This window comes from Lampris incognitus, chromosome 10, assembly GCF_029633865.1.
Source record: "Lampris incognitus isolate fLamInc1 chromosome 10, fLamInc1.hap2, whole genome shotgun sequence".
Lineage (NCBI taxonomy): Eukaryota > Metazoa > Chordata > Actinopteri > Lampriformes > Lampridae > Lampris > Lampris incognitus.
The window spans coordinates 27062533-27084327 of NC_079220.1; the positions used below are offsets into that span (position 1 = coordinate 27062533).

The 21795-nt window shown below is 47.5% G+C and overlaps 1 protein-coding gene across 4 annotated transcripts in view; it reads left to right on the top strand.

Annotated features, from left to right (window-relative positions):
- Positions 1 to 18133: 18133 nt before the first annotated feature.
- gpatch8 (G patch domain containing 8) overlaps positions 18134 to 21795 on the top strand; it is a 56105-nt gene continuing 52443 nt past the window's right edge. For 2 of the 4 annotated variants that reach the window (XM_056287316.1, XM_056287317.1), the window contains exon 1: positions 18134 to 18226. In XM_056287316.1, coding sequence (XP_056143291.1) covers positions 18182 to 18226 — 45 coding nt within the window. In that variant the 5' untranslated portion in view covers positions 18134 to 18181. The remainder of the gene's footprint in view (positions 18227 to 21795) is intronic. The other 2 variants (XM_056287319.1, XM_056287318.1) reach the window with 1 other exon arrangement.

The following is a 21795-nucleotide window of genomic DNA, read 5'->3' on the forward strand; positions in this document are numbered from 1 at the left end:
GATGTGCTGAGTGCCGGACAGATCACCGGCTCATCATGACCAGTCTCCAGGTGGAGGTACGCCCTGCTGTTCACCTCCATAGGTCAGGAAAGAAGAGGCTTGACTGTACCCGGCTAGAAAAGACTGAGGTCAAGAACAATCTCCGCCTCTCTCTGGCTGAAAACCTGGAAGACATTGAGCTTCTTTTGAGCACAGATGATACCATTGATAGGAAATGGTCTTCCGTGAGCTCCAGACTCTACAAGGCAGCATCCCAATCCATCGGTTACAAGAGCAGAAAGCATCAGGACTGGTTCAATGACAACACAGGCACAATAACTACCATACTCAAAGGCATGCATAAAGCACACAGTGCTGTCCTCAACAATCCCACATCAGCTACACTCCGGCAACAATAGCAAGCATCCAGGAGAGAGGTGCAGTCAAAATTGCGTGCCCTGCAGAATGAGTGGTGGATATTGAAGGCAAATTGAATACAAACCCATGCCGATAGAAATTATATGCACAACTTTTATGATGCAGTGAAAACCATCTACGGCCCAAGAAACTGCTCTGTCCCCCCCTTGAAGTCTGATGATGGTACCACCCTCATAAAGGATCAGAAACTCATCACAAAAAGATGGGCAGAACATTTTGAGACTCTTTTGAACCAGCCCTCCCCAACAGATTCCTCAGTCTTGGATGAACTACCTGTCCGCCCCACCATCCAAGACCTTGACCTTCCACCAACCTTTGAAGAGGTTCATTGTGCAGTTCGGTCGCTGAAAAATAACAAGACCCCTGGCCCTGACAGTATCCCTGCAGAGATTTTTAAACAGGGAGGCTACCTCTGCACCCGTGCACCTTTCCTGTTCATCTCACATATATGGAAGAATAAAACTGTCCCTCAGCAGTGGAGGAATGCTAACATCATCTCCATATATAAAGGCAAAGGAGACAAGTCCCTCTGTGGCAACAGCTGTGGCATTTCACTACTGGCTGTTGCTGGAAAAGTCCTGGCCTACACAGGCTACACAGGCTGGTAAAAACATCTCAGAGGAGCTGTTGCCTGAGTCACAGTGTGGGTTCAGGAGGAATAGGAGTACGGTGGACAAGGTGTTCACAACACGGCAACTCCAGGAGAAGTGTAGGTAGCAACACCAGGGCCTCTTCATAGCCTTCATCGACCTGTCAAAGGCTTTTGACACAGTCAACAGGGACATCCTATGGAACATCCTCCTGAAGTTTGGCTTCCCACGAAAGTTTGTCAACATCCTTCAAAGATTTCATGTGGGGATGATGGCACATGTGACCATTGGAGGCCAGGAATCCGAGCCCTTCAGGGTGTGCACCGGGGTACGTCAGGGGTGCATCCTTGCTCCAGTTCTCTTTAACATCTTCCTCCTGTGTGTGACATTGCTGCTGCATGAGGAATTCAGGAAGGACAGAGGGATTACTGTGGACTTCATGGAAACCTATTTAACATCCGTAGGCTCCAAGCGGTCACAAAAATTACATCTGAGCACATCATCGAGTTACAGTACATAGATGATTGTGCAGTTGTGGTCCACACATCGGAGGCACTGCAAGCTACCCTTGTAGCTGTTGCAAGGGCGTATGGTAGGCTGGGGCTCTCTATAAACGTGGCAAAGACTGAAGTAGTATGCCAGTGGGCATCTACTCCTCCATCTCATTCGCCAACCTTCACCATCTCTGACAAATCACTTGCAACAGTGGAATCCTTCAAATACCTGGGCAGCTTCATCTCTGACGACTGCAGCATCGACAGGGAGATACAAAACCGGATTAAACAAGTGTCATCCTCTTTTGGCAGACTTAAGAGAAGGGTCTTTCAAAACAAAGATCTCAACCTCCACACCAAAATATCTCTCTACTTGGCAGTTGTCATCACGACTCTCCTGTACAGCTGTGAGGCATGGACCCTGTACAGCCACCACCTCAGGATGCTTGAGGCCTTCCACATCAGATGCCTACAATGCATCCTGAGGATAACCTGGCATGACCGAGTGCCCCATACTGAAATACTCTGCAAGACCAACTGCATCAGCATGGAGGCTACCGTCACCCAGCACCAACTTCGCTGGCTCGGTCATGTCATCAGGATGCCAAAGGAGTGCTTACCGCGTAAAGTGCTGTATGGCCAGCTACGTCTTGGCTGCCGCTTGGCAGGGGGCCAGAAAAAACGGTACAAAGACCAACTGAAGATCATCATAAAAAAGTGCGGCCTGAACCCAAGCCAGCTGGAGGACACTGCCGCCCAACGCTCCATCTGGCGGCAGCTCTGTCAACAAGGGGTGCAAAAGCTCGAGATGGACCGAGGTGATAGATGGACCAGGAGATGTCTGAAAAGACATGAAGCCAGTACCACACCTACACCCCCAGTCAGTGATCTCACCTGTTCTGTCTGTGGCAGACAGTGTGGATCGCGGATTGGGCTTTACAGCCATGAGAAAACTCACAAGTGACAGAGGCGGGATTGTCATCATCGGACACGGCGAACAACCTTAAGCAAACAAGTAAGCAAGTGTGTGTGTGTGTGTGTGTGTGTGTGTGTGTGTGTGTGTGTGTGTGTGTGTGTGTGTGTGTGTGTGTGTGTTGGGTTGGAGGTTTGGGTGGCATGGACAAAAATTGTTTTAAAGCGAGCAATTAAGTCAAGGCTGCATTGACACTAGGACAAATTGAATGGATGGAGCCACTTATTCAGAGCCACCATCAAGTGGCTTCCATGTTAACAGATGTCAGGTGTCAATTATTATCTTTGCCTGAAATATCAGCATGTTCTCCTCCATAATGGAATGGCATCGATTTAAGACTGTTTGTGCTTCCAAGGGGGAGCACAAGGTGGCATTGATTCACAACCACAGTGACAGAAGTGATTAAATGAGCCTTCAGTTCATGCTTTTCACCATATTTGTAATGGGCTTGCTTAAGATGATTTACAGTGACCCAAATATGTATTATGAAGAAAGGCATTATTACTAAATATAAAGCGCCATGTTGAGGTGAAGAAGAGAGTGCAGGCAGGGTGGAGTGGGTGGAGAAGAGTGTCAGGAGTGATTTTCGACAGAAGGGTACCAGCAAGAGTTAAAGGGAGGTTTACAAGATGGTTGTGAGCCCAGCTATGTTATATGGTTTGGAGACAGTGGCACTGACGAAAAGACAGGAGGCAGAGCTGGAGGTGGCAGAGTTGAAGATGCTAAGATTTTCATTGGGAGTGACGAAGAAGGACAGGGTTAGGAACAATTATATTAGAGGGACAGCTCAGGTTTGACGGTTTGGAGACAAAGCAAGAGAGGCAAGAATGAGATGGCTTGGACATGTGTGGAGGAGAGATGGTGGGTATATTTTGAGAAGGATGCTTAATAAGGAGCTGCCAGGGAAGAGGAAAAGAGGAAGGCCAAAGAGGAGGTTTATGGATGTGGTGAAGGAGGACATTCAGGTGGCTGGTGTGGCAGACGAAGATGCAGAGGACAGGAAGAAATGGAAACGGATGATCCGCTGTGGCGACCCCTAACGGGAGCAGCCGAAAGTGGTAGTAGTAGTAGTAGTTTTTACCCCGGCTAATCCACGCTGCAGTCCTGTAGGTGGCGGTAAAGCGTCTGCAAGCTGGTTGCCAACTGCCACGCAAAGAAAAACAAAAACAAAAAGCAAAAAAAAAAGTTGTCGCCGATGGGCAGGGGATTGAGGCCGGCTATTAAGACTTTCAAATTACAAGGCGAATTTAGGAAGAAACAGAAGAAGACTTGACTTGAGACGAGCGACTGAAGTGTGGTGCGGCGGCGGTCTTTCAAACGTTATACATAACTGTTAATGGTCAAAAGTTTATAAGTGAGTAGAACTAGGGAATCGTTCGATGAATCTGCGAAGAAACGGAGGTTGACATCGGAGAAGATGGATTTCTCTGGTAAACATGGGAAGACCTGACAGCGGCGAAAGCTGCGGCGGTAGGCACCAGCTATGCTGTTGAATGGGCCAGAGTGGGGAGATTCAGAGGGAGTTGAGAGTGAGGACAGTATGGAAGTTAGTCTGGAATCTGAGAGATCAAGGGAAAAGCGAGGAAATAACTGCCTAAGGTTTCCCCCCCCCCTTTTTCTCCCCAATTGTACTTGGCCAATACCCTACTCTTCACATCCGACTTCCCACCCGCAGGCACGGCCGCCCGACCAAGCCGGAGGTAACGGGGATTCGAACTGCCGACCCCCGTGTTGGTAGGCAATGGAATAGACCACTACGCCACCCGGGCGCCCCAACTCTGCCGAAATTGGTTGGAAATGAGGGAAATGAAAATCAGGGTGATACTCATGTTTAGCATAGGGAATGGGGTTCAGTCTATGAGCCCAGTAAAGTCAACTATGATACTAAAAAATCAGGTTGGTGTGGTTAAACTGGCTAGTGTTGAGAGACTGGAATCTGTTGATTGTGTGTAGAAGTGTAAAGCAGAGAGAAGGCTTATAGGATTAAAGAGGTAGGAAAGTATAAAGTGATGAGTAGCCGCATTGAGAAGGGAAACAGGTGGAATAAGGGAATACCAGTTGAAGTTACCATGGGCTATATAAAAGCAAATTCGAAAGGTGGGAGGCTGAAGGAAGCACGGAGGTTGCATGTGTTCAGGGCAGGGGTGAGGACAGATAACGAAATCATACTGTTGGAGTTTGATGAAGAAATCTCCCACAGAAAGTGATGCTAGGATACATGGCCTACTCTGTCTGGGAGTATGTGCCAAAACCTGTAAGATGTTTTAATTGTCAGAGATTTGGACATACTGTTATGACATGGAAAGGAAGAAGAATGTATGCTAGATGTGGTGAGGATCATGATTTTGGACAGTGTGGGAAAGGAAAGCAACCAAAATGTAATTGCAGAGGCAATCATAGTATGGCATATGGAGGATGTGAAGTCATGAAAGGTCAGAGTGCAAAACAAGACCACATATGCAGTAGCGGTCAAGATGGTGAACCAGATGAGAGGGAGGGAGACAGGAGACACAAATGGTAGCCAACATAACAAACAGCAGGAAGAGCGAGCCAAAAGAGGGTCAAGTGTGGGTTGATCTAAAGAGCACTTTTATTGCAGGAGTGATAAATGCTACAATGGAAACAAAATCAAAAACAGAAAGGATACAAATAATAGTAAAAGCTGCAGCAAACCATCTGAATATTAGTGAACTGACATGGGAAGAGTTAAGAAATGACCTCAGTGCTCATCAGGCAAGCCAAGAGTCAGCATGGGTTGATTAACACAAGTATGATTATTTTATTACTGTGGAATGCAAGAAGCTTGGTGGAAAATGGACAAGAATTTAAAAACTTTATTGATCAACTACCAAGGACACCAGAAGTTGTTTGTATACAAGAGACATGGTTAAAACCAAATCTTGATTTTAGAATTTTCAGCTATACTGCTTTGAGTTGTGATAGGGAAGAGGGGACAGGTGGAGGGTGTGTGACATTTTTGAGGAAAATGTACCATTTAGGGTTGTTACCCACTCCCGACTCGGGGAGGAAGTGACGAAAAATAACAATACAGGACTCTTTCGAGGCCCTGTAATTGGAAAGTGTACACTTTAAATCCTTTAACGAGGACCCATTGGAGGGCAAGTCTGGTGCCAGCAGCCGCGGTAATTCCAGCTCCAATAGCGTATCTTAAAGTAACTGCAGTTAAAAAGCTCGTAATTGGATCTCGGGATCGAGCTGTCGGTCCGCCGCGAGGCGAGCCATCATCTGTCCCAGCCCCTGCTCTTAAGTGAGTGTCCCCGCGGGGTCCAAAGCGTTTACTTCAGGCCAGGTCGCCTGGATACCTCAGCTAGGAATAATGGAATAGGACGCCGGTTCTGTTTTGTGGGTTTTCTTCTCTGAACTGGAGCCACGATTAAGAGGGACGGCCGTGGGCATTTGTATTGCGCCGCTAGAGGTGGCATGCCATCCATGATTGGACTACGACCTCAGATCAGACGAGACAACCCGCTGAATTTAAGCATATTACTAAGCGGAGGTCCATGAATACTGGGATGGTATCCAGTGTTTTACCTGTGCCCCCGTCCATAGGGTTAGTGGTTGTGTCAGGAAGGGCATCCGACGTAAAATTTTGCCAGATCATTATGCGGATTGACAAGACCGCCATCGGTGTTGTGCCCTCACAGGGTACCGATGGAAACTGTCGATTCCGCTGTGGCGACCCCTGGGAAACAGGGAACAAGCCGAAAGGAGAAGAAGAAGAAAAGGGACAGAGGGGGAGTATATTGTTGTAGAAATATGGACGAGTGAAGGTCACTTCACCCCCATAGATTATTATAACCCTTGCAGAAAACTAGATATAAACAAGTTAAAGCAGATCCAAGGACAGGTTACAAATCGTATCTTTTGGGTTGGGGATTTTAATTCACATAACGCATTATGGGGAGAGAAAAAGACAGATACAAACGGGAAATTAATTTGGCAACTGTTGGAGGATAATAAGTTGGTGTCTATTAATGATGGGAGAGGGACAAAGATAGATGTACACACAGGTAACAGTTCAACACTAGACTTGACACTGCTATCACGAGAGGTGGTAGGGATATGTGAGTAGGAATTATGGGAAGACTCAACAGTCGGTAGTGACCATTATCGAATATTTAGTAAAATACAGATAGACCAGGAAATAAGGGGAGAGAAAAGAGAGCCAATGTGGCTATTTAGTAAAGCAAAGTGGGATCACTTCGAACATTTATGTGAGAGGGAATGTAATGAAATAGACCTGAGTCAGGATACAGAAGTTGATGGAAAGTTTAGGGAAACTATACTAAAAGCAGGAAATTTATCAATTCCCAGAAGCAAAGGGAAAATGGGGAGGAAGGCAGTCCCGTGGTGGACTGAGGAATGCAGTAAAGCCATTAAAGCAAGGAACAGAGCTTTTAAAATATTAAAAAGAACCCATAATTTCCAAAAACTAATTGAATATAAAAGGGCACAGGCGCAAGCAAGGAAAATGTTAAGGAAGCAAAGAAACGAAGTTGGAGGAAATTTTGTAACAATGTAGGCAGATCAACATCTATAGGTGATGTATGGGCAATGATAAGAAAGATGATGTTGTGGTTTCACCGTCCCGAGCTGCGTCGCCGGCACGTTGAAGCCACTCCTCCAGCTCGGACGCGCCGGGAACATTCGAGCACTCGGTTCGCGCTCTGAGGAGACGAGCGCTGTGCTGCACCAGGTGTTTGCCATCATCCATCAGGCACACCTGCGGCAATCAGGCAGCCCTCTACAAGAAGTCTCCCAGAACGCCCCTCTGTGCTTCGACGTACTGAACCCTGCGACCCTCCCTCCGCGACTTCCACGGCTCTCCGCGTCTCCCTCGCTCCTCGTCCCCAGCTACCATCACGTTTTCCCTGGACCCCCTCCAGCGATTTCCCCCCCCCCCGTCTCTCTCCCTGGACTCCTCCCTTCGGACTTGACTTCCTGGATGTCGGACCCGGACTTCCTCGGACAACCCCTCGCTCAACGGATTCGGACTTTGGTAGCCAGGCACCCGCACATCGTCACAACACCCACACCTTAGATTCCCCTGTTTTTTTCTGTGGCAGTTTTGTTTATTTTCCTGCATTAAAATTGCCTTCAGGTTTATCGGTGCTCTGTGTCCGTCTGCCTTTAGATTTCGCTGGTCTCTGGTCTTCATTCGAGATTCGCAACAGAACGTCGAAGCCAGAATGAGCCAAAGCAAACCCGAGGGGCAGGCGGTCGCTCAGGCAGCTATAGCCCCTAAGCCCCAGAACACTATAGCTGTCGAGGCAGTGGTAAAGGACCACAGCACTCAACTCACTCAACTCCATTCTGAGCTTAGCACTGCCTTCTCCCAGATCACTAGAGAGATCAACGGGTTCCAGACTAACTCACGTACCTCGGCGAGCGCCCTTGCATCACTCTTCACGCAGATCGCTGCTCTGACAGTGGCAGTGTCCAAGATCAGCGATCATCCTGCTCTGACCCCAGTCTCTGGCCCCAGCCCAGCTCCAGCTCCCAGTCCCTCCGAGCCTCCCTTCGGTAAACTGTATCAGTATTCCCGTGTTGAGCCCGACCTCCCCCGTCCTAAAGCTTTCGGTGGGGAGTTCGAACAGTGCAGAGGTTTCCTCGATCGGTGTGAGTGTTATGTATGCACACATCGACAGTGCTGCATTTGATTTGGTGCTGTTCTATTGTGCTGGGATCGATTGGTGATGCCTGCGGGCTCTGGGTTGTTTGATCGGGTCTGCCTTTGATGCTGTGTCAGTCTAAATAAAGAATGCCACGGAGAGGTTGTGTCGAGCGACAGCGCTGTGTCCTGACGTGATTTCTAAACTTAATATTGGCGACGAGGATGGCTGATATCTCCCTCCCACCACCTGCCCCCTTCCTGGCATTACCTGGCGAGCCTCCGGTACCATGGACTCGCTGGCTACATAGTTTTGAAAATTACATCATCGCCTCAGGGCTCGACGACGTGAGCCAGGCTAGGAAGACGGCTCTGTTGCTACACTGCTTGGGAGCAGAGGGTCATCGTGTGCTCGGGTCTCTGGGGAACGTCACAAGCTTTGCCGAAGCTGTGGGACTTATGCGCACCCATTTCGCTGCTCCACAGAGTGCCCTCCTTCGGCGATTTATATTCCGTCAGCGACACCAACTGCCTGGTGAGTCTGTGCGGCAGTACGTAGCTAATTTGCGAGGGCTAGCTAGCTCATGCAAGTTTGGCGCGCTTCAGGACGAGATGGTTCGCGACCAGCTAATCGAACACACCAACAACGCAAAGGTGCGTGAGACTCTCCTGCTGGAAAAAGACGATCTGCTGCTGTCCAGAGCAATTACCATCGCACTACAGGTTGAGGTAGCAGCTGAGTGTGCTGCTATGCTAAATACACAGCAAGTGGCCACCTCCAGTCAAGCTGCCAACGACTCCTCCCTCTACTCACGGCTGCCCCTCGGGACGCAACCCAGCCAGAGCGAGGCGGGCGCCGACTCCACTGGGGACGTCTTGCAACTGCAACGACGGCGTTCTCGGCCCCGCCCTCAACAGTCCTGTGGTAACTGTGGATCTCGGTCTCATGTTTCAAGGGCTCAGAACTGCCCTGCCCGTGGCCAGACATGCCGTAGCTGCGGTAAGCACAATCACTTTGCCAACGTCTGTCGATCTTCCCCGGCTGGGTCAGAGGGCCACACCCCCCAGTCTTCAACCGCCGTCATTCACAAGGTGAGCTCTGCGCCAGTGTCATTCAAATCATGCACAGTCAACATCAATGATGTGTGCATTCCCCTGCTGTTGGACACCGGTGCAAGTGTGTCTCTCCTGAATGTTGATACCTACAGTCAATTTTTCGGTTCACTGCCACTGTCCGCACCCTCAGCTGTCCTCTGTGGGTATGGTGACTCCAAAATCGATCTGGTTGGCTCTCTCCAACTGACTGTCCGCTATGGAACCAAGCTGGTGCCTAATGCAGTTTTTCATGTGGCACGCCGTGGGGCCAACCTGATGGGCCTGGACCTGTTCTCCGCTCTGGGGTTCTCCCTCTTAGACACAAGGGGGGCAGCAATCCTGACTGTCGCCACACCTTGGCAGCAGAAGTGGCAATCGCTGTTTATGGGGCTGGGCTGCCTCTCCGCCTTCACCCATCAACCTCTCCTCAACCCTGCTGTGAAATCTGTCATCCAACCACTGCGCCGCATCCCGTTGGCTCTCCGTGATGGGGTCTCCGCCGAGCTGCAACAACTGCTGGAAGCTGGCATCATTGAACCGGTGGACGCGTCACCTTGGGTCTCAAACCTCGTGGTGGCTAAGAAGAAGTCGGGGGGCCTGCGTGTCTGCGTCGATCTACGTGCAGTAAATAAGGCAGTGGTCCCTGATAAGTATCCACTGCCCACCTCAGAAGAACTCACTGCTCAGTTCTATGGCTCTGAGGTGTTCTCCAAGCTCGACCTCAGACAGGGGTACTTACAGGTGCCCCTCCACCCCAGCAGCCGAAACCTCACAGCCTTTGTGACACATGCAGGAGTGTTTCGCTACACCAGGATGCCTTTCGGTCTCAGCTCCGCCCCTAGCTGATTCCAGAAAATCATGGTCTCCGTGCTGGCTGGCATACTGGGCGTGGCCATTTATCTGGACGATATAGTGGTACACGGGCCCACCAGTGAAATCCACGACAAGCGCCTTAACATGGTCTTCGCAGCCCTGTCCAAGCACAAGCTAACTCTCAATGCTGAGAAATGTGTCCTCTCTGTGCCAGCCATCGACTTCGTGGGGTTCCGGCTGTCAGCGAGCGGTGTAACTCCACTACAATCCAACGTGGACGCCATTCAGGCCATCCCTGAGCCCAGCTCGGCCGCCCAGGTCGCCTCCTTCCTGGGTATGACAAGTTACTACCTGAGGTTTCTTCCCGAGTACTCTGCGACCACAGCCCCCCTGCGCCAGCTGCTGCGTAAAGACGAGCCATGGGTGTGGTCAAAGGCATGCAGTGATGCTGTGCGTGATCTCAAGACTCAACTGACTTCACCACCAGTGTTGGCTCACTTCAACATCTCCAGCTCCACCTTTGTGACCTGTGACGCATCAGCCACAGCGATAGGGGCCGTGCTGTCTCAAACCCAGAACGGTGTGGAGAAGCCCATTGCCTTCGCCTCCCGTGCCCTCAACCTGACCGAGCAGCGGTACTCCGTGGGTGAGCGTGAGGCGTTAGCCTGTATCTGGGCTTGTGAAAGGTGGCACCTCTACCTCTATGGCCGCTCCTTCACCCTCAGGACAGATCACCAGGCCCTGACAGCGCTGCTGTCCACATCTGGGACAGGCCACAAACCCCTGAGGCTGCACCGCTGGTCTGACCGCCTCCGCCAGTACAACTTCAGCCTGCAGTTCACCCCAGGCAGAGACAATGTTGTCGCCGACCTGCTCTCTCGCTCTGTCTCCACCCCAGCTCCACAGACGGACACTGACTGTGTGGAAAAGGACATTGTCCAAATGCTACACACACCCCTCCAGGCCACTGTCTCTCTGCAGGAGCTGAGGGCAGCCTCCGAACAGGACCCTGTCCTCTCCCAGCTCCGCACCTACATCCAGAACGGCTGGCCTCACAAGGTCGCAGAGGAGCTGGCTGCGTTCGCCTGAGTCAGACAGGAGCTCTCCTGCTGGAACGACACCTGCATGGCACGTGGGTTTTGCACAGTGGTCCCAGCTGCTCTCCGTGCACGTGTTTTGAATACGGCGCATGAAGGCCACCTGGACATTGTGAAACTGAAACAGCGCTGCCGAGACCTGGTGTGATGGCCGGGGATAGACAGAGATATTGAGGCTCTGGTGAAGGACTGTTCTGCCTGCCTTGTGAGTGGCAAGACTGGCCACCAGGCTCCCCCACCCCTGCAACCTCTCGCCTGGCCCTCTCAGCCCTGGGAACACCTGCAGTTGGACATTTGTGGTGAGATCCATGGAGTTCCCCACCACCAACGCTTCATGGTGGTCGCCTACGATCTACACTCAAAATGGCTTGAACTCACCACTTCCGGCACTGTGACCTCACAGATCATCATCGACTTCCTGGACTCTCTTTTCTCTCGCTGGGGCCTCCCAAAAGCCATCACCACTGACAACGGCCCTCAGCTGGTCTCTGCTGAGTTCACTGCTTATCTCGAAAGCAAGGGCATCCGTCATATACGCACTGCGTACTACCACCCCCAGGCCAATGGCGGCGTTGAACGTTTTCACCAGTCACTGAAGAACGGCCTCAGAGCACACATGGCCCAAGGGTGCTCTTTCACGCAGGCCATCCGTCACACTCTGCTGCACTATCGGGCCACACAGCACTCGACCACAGGCGTCTCCCCAGCCTCTCTCATGCTAGGCCGGGAACTGTGCATGCCCCTTGACAGGCTCCGCCCCTCCACACCTCAGGCACCTCCCTCTGGGGTCAGAGCCTCAGTCACTCGTCAGCAGACGCGGATGAAGCAACGGTTTGACCAGTCAAAACGAACCAGGGTGCCAGACATCAATGTGTCAGACTGGTTCAAGGTCCGCAGGCCCCACAGGGACAATAAAATGGCTTCATACTGGTCCTCTCCTCTCCAAGTCACCCGTCAGCTGGGCCCAGCCACTTACCTCCTCAGCGATGGCACTCGGTGGCACTCCAGTCGTCTACGGAAGGTGTCAGCTCCGCCACACACAGCTGGTGACACAACCATAGCCATTCCCTCAGCATGGCGAGACGCCCCGGGGCTTCATGCAGCTCCTACACGGGCTCCAGACATTTCTGGGCCTCAGCTCCCCCTGCCATTTCCCTCCCCACCTCGGCCTGCCCAGCCTCAGGCCGCCCCGCGACCTGTTCGCACACGTTTACGCCCTGGCCACCTAGAGGACTTTGTGTCAACCTTTCATGTTTGAAATCCTGCCGGGGGGGGGGGGGGAATGTTATGTATGCACACATCGACAGTGCTGCATTTGATTTGGTGCTGTTCTATTGTGCTGGGATCGATTGGTGATGCCTGCGGGCTCTGGGTTGTTTGATCGGGTCTGCCTTTGATGCTGTGTCAGTCTAAATAAAGAATGCCACGGAGAGGTTGTGTTGAGCGACAGCGCTGTGTCCTGACGTGATTTCTAAACTTAATAGTGAGCTCCTGTTCAGACACCAGCCAGCCAGGTATAGGACAGGGGAGACTAAGGTAGCCCTGGTGATATCCCTGTTAACTGGCAGAGCCCTCAGTTGGGCTATGGCGGCGGTTGGCCATCATGAACCATTCTCCACCGACTATGAGAGGGCCAGCCCCGGCCTATCGTCCTGGCCAGAGGGTGTGGCTACTGGCCGGGGACCTGCCCCTCCCGACTGTCTCCCGGAAGCTGGCCCCTCGCTACGTCGGTCCCTACACAATTGACCACATCATCAACCCCTCCGCGGTACGTCTCCTCCTCCCTGCCTCACTCAAGATCCATCCTGTGTTTCATGTCTCTCACCTCAAACCGGTAGTCTCCAGCCCCCTGTCTCCCCCTGTCCAAGCTACTCCACCTCCCAGGGTCCTCGACGGTGGCAATTTGGTCTGGGACGTCAACCAATTGCTTGCCGTTCGCCGCCAGAGCCAGGGTTACCAATCCATGTTGGACTGGGTTGGTTACAGGCCCGAGGGCCGCAGATGGGTGCCCCGATCATACTCCTGGAAGAGTTCTATGGGGCCCACCCTGATGCCATCGGACGGTCGCCCAGTGTCTCCCATTGGAGGGGAACCCTGCGACCCCCTCTCCGCGACTTCCATTGCTCCCCGTGTCCCCCTCGCTCCTCGTCCCCACTGACCATAACATTTTCCCCGGACCCCATCCAGCGATCTCCCTCCGCGTCTCTCTCCCTGGGCCCCTCCCTTCAGACTTGACTTCCTGGATGTCGGACCCGGATTTCCTCGGACAACTCCTCGCGCAACGGATTTGGACTTTGGTAGCCAGGCACACGCACATCGTCACAACACCCTCACCTTAGATTCCCCTGTTATTTTTCTATGGCAGTTTTGTTTATTTTCCTGCATTAAAATTGCCTTCAGGTTTCTCGGTGCTCTGTGTCCGTCTGGCTTTGGGTTTCGCTACGCTGATTTCTGGTCTTCATTCGAGATTCGCAACAGATGAGGGGAATCAGAAGAGAGTGACAGTACCCAGTACTAATAGAGAGAGATGAAACAGCTGTGTCAAATGAAGATAACGTAGAAATATTAGCTGAGACATAAACCAAAATCCATGGTTCTAACAATCTAACAGAGGAGGGGAAACAAGGGAGGGAAGCAAATAGAGAAGCATACTGGGATAATTTGCAAGATCGGGAGAGCGCCCGTTGTGCATTGGATGCACCTTTTGCTATACAGGAAATAAGGAGAGCTATAGCAAAACCTGGCCTGACATCTCCAGCGAAAAATCAAATCTGTTATTTAATGTTAAAACATTTAGGAACTCAGACAGAAATGAAGCTTCTAGAAATATATAATAAAGTTTGGGAAGAGGGAAGGTTAGGAAAAATGGGAATAAATGGAAGAACTTTTAATTGGATCGAAAAAATTTTGTTTGATAGATTTATTCAAGTTAAAATTGGAACAACATTACAGGGTAGATAACGGAACTCCTCAGGGCAGTGCCATCAGCCCAATCCTTTTTTTTTCTATTATAATTAATGATGTATTTGAGACCGCCATCGGTGTTGTGCCCTCACAGGGTACCGATGGAAACTGTCGATTCCGCTGTGGCGACCCCTGGGAAACCGGGAACAAGCCGAAAGAAGAAGAAGAATTAATGATTTATTTGCTGATATAAATTACGACATTGGGAAATCCCTGTTTGCTGATGATGGGGCTTTATGGAAGAGGGGGAAGAATGTAGCACTACTTAGAGGGAAGATTCAAGAAGCGATTTTGGTGGTAGAGAAATGGTCACACTCATGGGGATTTACGTTTTCTGTAGAAAAGACAACTGTTGTGGTGTTTAGTAGGAAGAAAATAAGGGAAGCAGGTGTAAAGATGTATGGGGAGCACTTAGAGCAAGTAAAGATTTTTCAGTTTCTATGGGTTTTATTTGACACAAAGCTGACCTGGAGGGATCATATTAATAAGATACATCAAAATGCAAGATGGTTCTCAATGTAATGAGATGTTTGACAGGGTCAGAATGGGGAGCAAATAGGAGCACTTTGATGACTATTTATGTTGCGTTAATAAGATCAGTGTTTGATTGTGGAAGTGCAGTGTACAGGTCAGCAGCAAAATCACAATTAAAAAAGCTCAAAGTGATACAAACTCAGGCACTGAGATTATGCTGTGGGGCTATTAAGACTTCTCTTAATATAGCCACTCAAGTGGAAATGGGAGAGATGCTATTGACTCTTAAGATATAGCCAGGTCATGGTGAACTACTGGTCAAATCTACAAGGGCATAGGGAAGACCATCCTACTGTGAGGGTCCTCACACCATGTTGGGAAAGTGGGAAAGCAAAGGGAGAATGTTTTCATTGGGCAGCAAATAAAATGGCTGAAGAAATGGGATTACATGGAAAAAGTTATTGTTCCACAGTGCCATACCCGGTGACTCCGCCATGGTTATTTCCCCCTGTGAATTAGATTTCTATATTCAAGAAGAAATGAAGAGAGTGAAAGGAAGAGGTAATTGGGCAGAGATAGTAGACAGCAGATTAAACACAATACATCAGCCATTCAGTCAAATACATACAGATGGATCAAAGGAACCTAAAAAAGTCAAGTAAACTCAAGTCAAGTCAATTTTATTTGTATAGCCCAATATCACAAATTACAAATTTGTCTTAGTGGGCTTTACAGCAACACAATATCCTGTCCTTAGACCCTCTCATCGGATAAGAGACAACACCCTAAAAAAACAACAAAAAAACAAACCTTTTAACAGGGAGAAAAAATAGGAAGAAACCTCAGGGAGAGCAACAGAGGAAGGATCTCTGCTTTTGTTATCCCAGAGATAGATATACATACCAAGGAAAGAACATCAGATCACTTAACAGTATATACAGCTGAGATATTGGCTATTGCATTGGCATTACAGTGCCAATGCAATAGCCAAGGTGCCCTTCAGCAAAACTGAAATTATAACAATAATAAGGAGCAAAATCATGACGGCTTGGCAAAAGTTATGGGATGAGGGAAACAAGGGCCGTTATTTGTATAAAATAAAACCAAAAGTGGAAGGCAGGATATCAGTAGGGAAAAATTCAAGGGAACAAGCAGTCATTTCAAGATTGAGATTAGGACACACAGGATTAAATGGAACAATGCACCTATTAGGGAAGCATCCATCAGGACTTTGTGAATGTGGATCAGAAGAAACTGTTGAGCATGTTATTTGTCACTGCCAGAAATACTCAACACATAGAGAAAAGCTGAAGAAGGAACTCAAGACATTTGGGGTGGGAGTATTTAATCTTAAGAATTTATTCAGTATTGAGGGGGAGAAATATAAATCATTGTTTGTGTTCTTAAAAGAAATTGTCAAAATGAAGAGGATCTAATGCTATTATTATTATTTATTATTTTTATTATTGTTTTTTTTCTTGCCTTTCATCCTTTAGTAGTCTGGCCCACACTCCAGCATAGTAGTTGGAGGTAATGCATCTTAAACGCTAGTTGCCACCCGCCATTAAATACAAGAAGAAGAAGAAGGAGGAGGAGGAGGAGGAGGAGGAGAAGAAGAAAAAGAAGAATTTAATATGGTTGATGGCGTTGTAAAATGTAATCTTTTTTGTCTCCTTTTTATTTTTGTTTTCTATTTGTCGATGTCTTTGTTTGTACCGTTGTATATGAAAATATGTTCAATAAAGAATGGAGATAAAACTCATGAAGCAAGCTTGGGAAATGACGTCGGAGAAGGAGAGCGAAGATGAGGACACGAGAGAGTTTGAAAATAAGAAAATGATGAGGAATACTTCAAATTGCTTAAGCGATGCTAGTCAGTCATTGGGAACAGAGGAGACATCTTGTTGGGATGATAGCTGTGACAAGAGAAGACAGGATTTTCAAGGACCCACGTGAGGTCAAAGTTTTTAGGGGGAAAACTTGGAGATGTGCTATCGATCAGGATAACTAGAAGTGGGAGGGTTATTGATTGTATATCAAACCGTCAGAGAGATAGAGCCCTTAAGATCAAGGTCTCTATGTGACTTGCTTCCCACTCGGATTAGAAGGTGTCTGTGTGACTTACTTCCCACTCGGATTAAAAGCAAAGAAGAAGGGAGTGGTAAATGGCGTGCCACTGTCAGTCATTTCGGGATGTTGCAGATGTGTGTGAGGCAAGAAGAATGACTAGATTCTGAGAAAGAGGACAGTAAGTCTGTGTGGTTGAATTTTGAGGGGGAGTTGCCAGAAAGAGTGTACCTTGAGTATGTGAATTACAGGGTGAGGTAATATGAGAGAGCTGCTGTCAGATGTTTTTACTGTCAATAATATGGACATGTTGCTGCACTATGTAATGGAGTCAGAAGATGTGGGGAGGACAACTGCAATGTGGAAGATTGAAAAGTTGAGAAAGCACAAGCAAAGTGCCTGCACTGCAAGGGAAATCATGATACGGGGACAGCACTGTGTCTAAAACGAATTAAGGAAGAGAAAGTGAATAAGATGATAGCAGAAAAGGGATTGTCGTATGCTGAATCTGCTAAAAGAAAGGAGCGAGACAACGAGAATGATGTGAGACAAGAAGCTAAGGAGAACAAGTCAGCCAGAAAGCCTGCCGAGTTTTGCTTTTGTAAGGACCAAATGGCATTTTTTGGTAATGTTAATTAACTGTACTGCTGGAGTAGAAAGAAAATCGGGGGGCGTTGACATAATTCAGATTCAGACAACTTTATCCTGGAAGGGCAATTCAGTTTTACAATCTACCCTAGACCATACTTAAACTCACAGACAAGGGGTCAGTATGTCAGATCAGTACATGGGCAAGAGATGCCTACTGTCACCCTCTTGTGGCCTTATATGCAGACTCACACGAGGACCAGGCAAAGAGTAAAATTTTATATAAATGAAAAGAATAAAATAAATGAAGCATTCTAAGATGCATTGCGTGTTACATTCCCCCACTACAGTCAGTGAACGTACAGGCCCAAAGGTCATGCGAAAAATAAGGTATAAACCAACTATTGTGGTTTAAAATAATATAAAGCATTTATTTAAAATGGCTACTCGCAGCATTTAACAGCCTGATAGCAGAAGGAATGAAGGACCTAGAATAGCGATTCGTTTTCCTAGGGGGCGGTTTATATGTAATTCTCTGTAACTGGGCAGGACGTGGTCAGATTGGCTAATAATTCCTAATAATTTGGATCAAGCAAGGATATTCTGGGTTTTGTAAGAGTTTCTGGATAAGTTGTGCAGCAGCTGCTGAGAGAAACATTTAGTCTCTCTCAGAAACCTGAGAAATCCATCCATCCATTATCCAAACCACTTATTCTGTTCTCAGGGTCACCTGAGAAATAACTAGTTTAATTGAGAAGACATGCTTTTTTTCCTGTTATTTTTTAGTAAATATACGTTCTGGTCCACCTCCATTCCAGTAGGTGGCGGTAACGTACCACATCGTTGTTTGCTAACTGCCAATAAACCCAAAAAAGAAGGGAGAAGAAGAAGGAAGTTTCCGATGAGCACATCACTTGTGTCCGTGTTAGGCCATGTAGACGGAGAAGGATTACAGAAGCTACTGCTGTTTTCAGAAAATGGCCGACAGGTTTTCCAGGTTCAACGAAGAGCGTGATTTCCAGGTAACGTTTTTGAGAATACGAGCGATTGTAACTGGCTTTCCATGTTTTGTTACGATGTTGCAACACATATGGCACATGAATAATGGCCAATGTGGACACAGCTTGTAAAAATCACCGTGCAAACCCGTCTCCGCAGTTCAGTTGCTAGCGTTGTAAGCTAGCTTGCTAGCCAAAATGAGCACTGCGGCGCTTCAGGATTTAACTTCCCTCGGCTGTCCGCAATTTGGCATTGGACTTTGTTTTACTGAAAGCATCGGTAGATAGGTTAAACTTGGATGCTGTGGTCCTGTAGTAACGCTCCACACCAGGTCAATCGCTAACCCAGATGAGCTAGTAATAACGCCAGCTAATCTAGCTGTTTAGCTGGTTAGTGACCTTGGGAAGATTGGTGGTTTATGGATATTAGCCGACAACCGCTAGCTAGCAGCTAATGTTAACATATAGTTCCTTGGATAGACATTGGCTGGCGTTAGCAAGTTCGTGCTGTCATGAAATGTTTACCTGGGAGTTGACTTCCTTAAGCGAACGTCAGCTCCTTGCGGGTTTACTCATTTTAACGTCGTAGTCTTACGAAATTGTATATATTTACAGACCACGGCAACGTAAGTGTTGAAGAGGTTACGTATTGGGAATAGTTTATAAACGGCATCGCTTGGGTCACGCTCAAGGGGGCTCTTTGTTTTCTTATGTTGTGTTCGCACCAAAAGCGAAGCAATTTTGTCGCGCGATGAAATTACATATAAAGACAATGCAAAGATGCGAATAGACGCGAATTCGCGCAAGTTGAAAATATTCAACTTGGGCGAGAAATTCGCGTGACGCTGTGTCGTGAAAGCCCATCAGCGTGGAGATTCTCCTGACGTCCTGGCGTACTGTTGAGTCAGAAAGGGAGAACAAGCTGATCGTCGCGGGTTCGCCTAATCGACCCTGCGGACAAACTCGCGCGAGTAACGCGAATAAAAACAAATGATCCCGCGATCAAACTGGCGCACGTAAAGCGAGGCGAAAATTCGCTTCGCGTTTGGTGGGAACACAACGTTATCGGGTGTGTGCGCGTTCAAGATAGCGACGTTGTCTCCCGTTTTATCATGCAAGATTGCTATAGACTTGCTTGCAGCATGTTTGCTCTTTTTCGCGATCTGGGCGGGACATGAGGTTCTCAGCATAAATTGAAATTGCCCGCAATACACAAATTTACTCAAGGGCACATTTTTCAGCTAAATGGCAAGATAATCGACATTGCTTTGTAGTGTATTTTTCTTTCTTGGGCATCCAGTTTAGTATTGCACAAGTTAGTCTCGACGTCTGTTTATAAACGGTATGTCTGATTACATAGTTGCTGTATCTGATCAATCTTTCCTCCAACCGAAATCTTAAGCCTTTGTTAGAGATATACTATGAAGTGATGCCTATTTTAGTTGCCTAGCTCTGTTTTGTGACTGCATACAAGCCCTAAGTCAAACATAATTAGGACTACACAACAAGCAGAATCACAGTCTGCAGTGCGTTAGCCGGACAGACAAGCCTTTGTAAATATTTTATTGGTTAACTTCGTTGTTTTTAGGGCAGGATCCGAATGTTCGACTATTTGGATATTCATTCGTTGGGTAGATATTTGGTTTTCCATTTTGGGATTCGGATATACTTCCTTTGCTAAATGTTGGCTATCAATTAAGGCGAACTGCAAAATACATTTTTTCAGCACATTGTCGTAGTATATTTATACTTTTTAATTGCACTGTTAAAATATAGAAATATAGCAGCTCAAGCTTGGGTGCCTGACATCCCTCTCACTCACAGTAGTGAATGTCTTGCTTGAGTTTACCTTGGCTGTTAAAGGTAAGACAAAATGCCAAAAACCTCAGCTGTATGGGAACACTTTAAATTGAGCGACGACTAAGCAGCGTAATGTGTGTTCTTATATCTTGGTTTGACTCTTGTTATGTTCAGGTTGTTAAACGTTATAGAGTTGGGCTAATAGCTGACTGAATTTTGAACTAGAGTTGGTCCCTGGGCAATGCACACTGCGGCTGCCCATTGTTCCTAGTGTATGGGTTAAATGCAGAGAGCAAATTTCGTTTCAGTGTATGCGAGTACTGAGAAAGGACAAAAATGATAGATATTAATCTTATTAATATAAATCTCAAATCTTAAATTTTCTTAAAGCCTATTATAATGAACATTTATGTAGGTCTATAATTTATTCATGATAAGAAAAAATGTCACAAGCTGTTATGTCACAAAGTGACACTTGCTGTCACAAGCGATTATTATGTCACAAGAACTGCATAGATAGGACCTCATTCAACCAAACCCCTCGGGATTACAAACATACGTAAAACACACCAAACCTTTTGGGAAATGTTTTTTATTGATAAATACAAACAACAATACTGTAGAACAACAGAATCCTTAAAAATCAATGCCTTTAATTAAACTGAAAGACATGTTGCTCTGCTATGCTGTTCATCTCAGCCGAGAATGGAGAAATCCCTCAGTTAACTAAACAACAACCCCTTGTTCTATCCCAGAATGAATGGTACTGCTCCCTGCCAACCCCTTTCTCATTTGGCACATCATAAATTATCATAACATTATTGTTTTTATTTTTTTACATGGGAGAAGATGACTAACCCCATGTTGATTTAGGTAGCCAGCTTAGCTGTTGGCCAGCTGGGGTGTTTAGAAGTTTTCACCAGTCTTTTGACATAAATAAAATCCAACCTGACACTTGATTTGGCAATTTTGGGACTAGATTGGGAGACAGTGCCTATCAGTATCATATTTGAAATCACTCCACATGAAATCATGACTTAAGGCACCCTCTCAAACTAAGAGTTGGCATGAATACCATGAGAAAAGACAAAGCATTCACATTATAGGTCAGCATGATTTCTAATAATGTGAACAAATATTATATCAGTTGTTTTGACAAGTCCAGTTGTCAGCTAGGAAAAGTACAAAATCAGCTCATTTAATTAGGGAGGATTCCTGTTGGCGTTTGTTGTTTTAGACTGAATCTAACAACTTTCTTTCTTTGTTGTGAAGAGGATCGTGTGACTGTACTGTTTTATGCTCTGTGATGTTCAAAGATGCTCTGTGTCGAGCTTGAATGGTTCATCTGAATACCAAATGTGAAAGAGATGTTTATCATCTGTATCTTTTTCACGATTCCCCCGCCTACATTTTGTTGAGGGCAGTTTTTTCCTGGTCATACCAGCACCAGTATATGAGACTGCTAATGTTTTTATTTGAAACCCAATGTATTGCATTGTATCCATTGGTAACAGCCTTTCAGTATTTTGTCAGTTGGAGGTGAATCGCTGGTGAATGAGTGTGTTCAGAGTGGCTCTGGCTCAGCACAGTAGACCTCTGTGTGTGTGTGTGTGTGTGTGTGTGTGCGTGCGTGCGCGCGCGCGTGCGTGCGTGCGCGCGTGCGTTCGCACGCGCAATGTTGTGTGCAGACATTGAGATGCTCAATATTCTGAGTGTTTCTCTCCTCAATTACATGGATGGGGGGGGTGCTGCCAAGCAACACTGCACAGAGAACACAGGCCTTGCAGATGGTG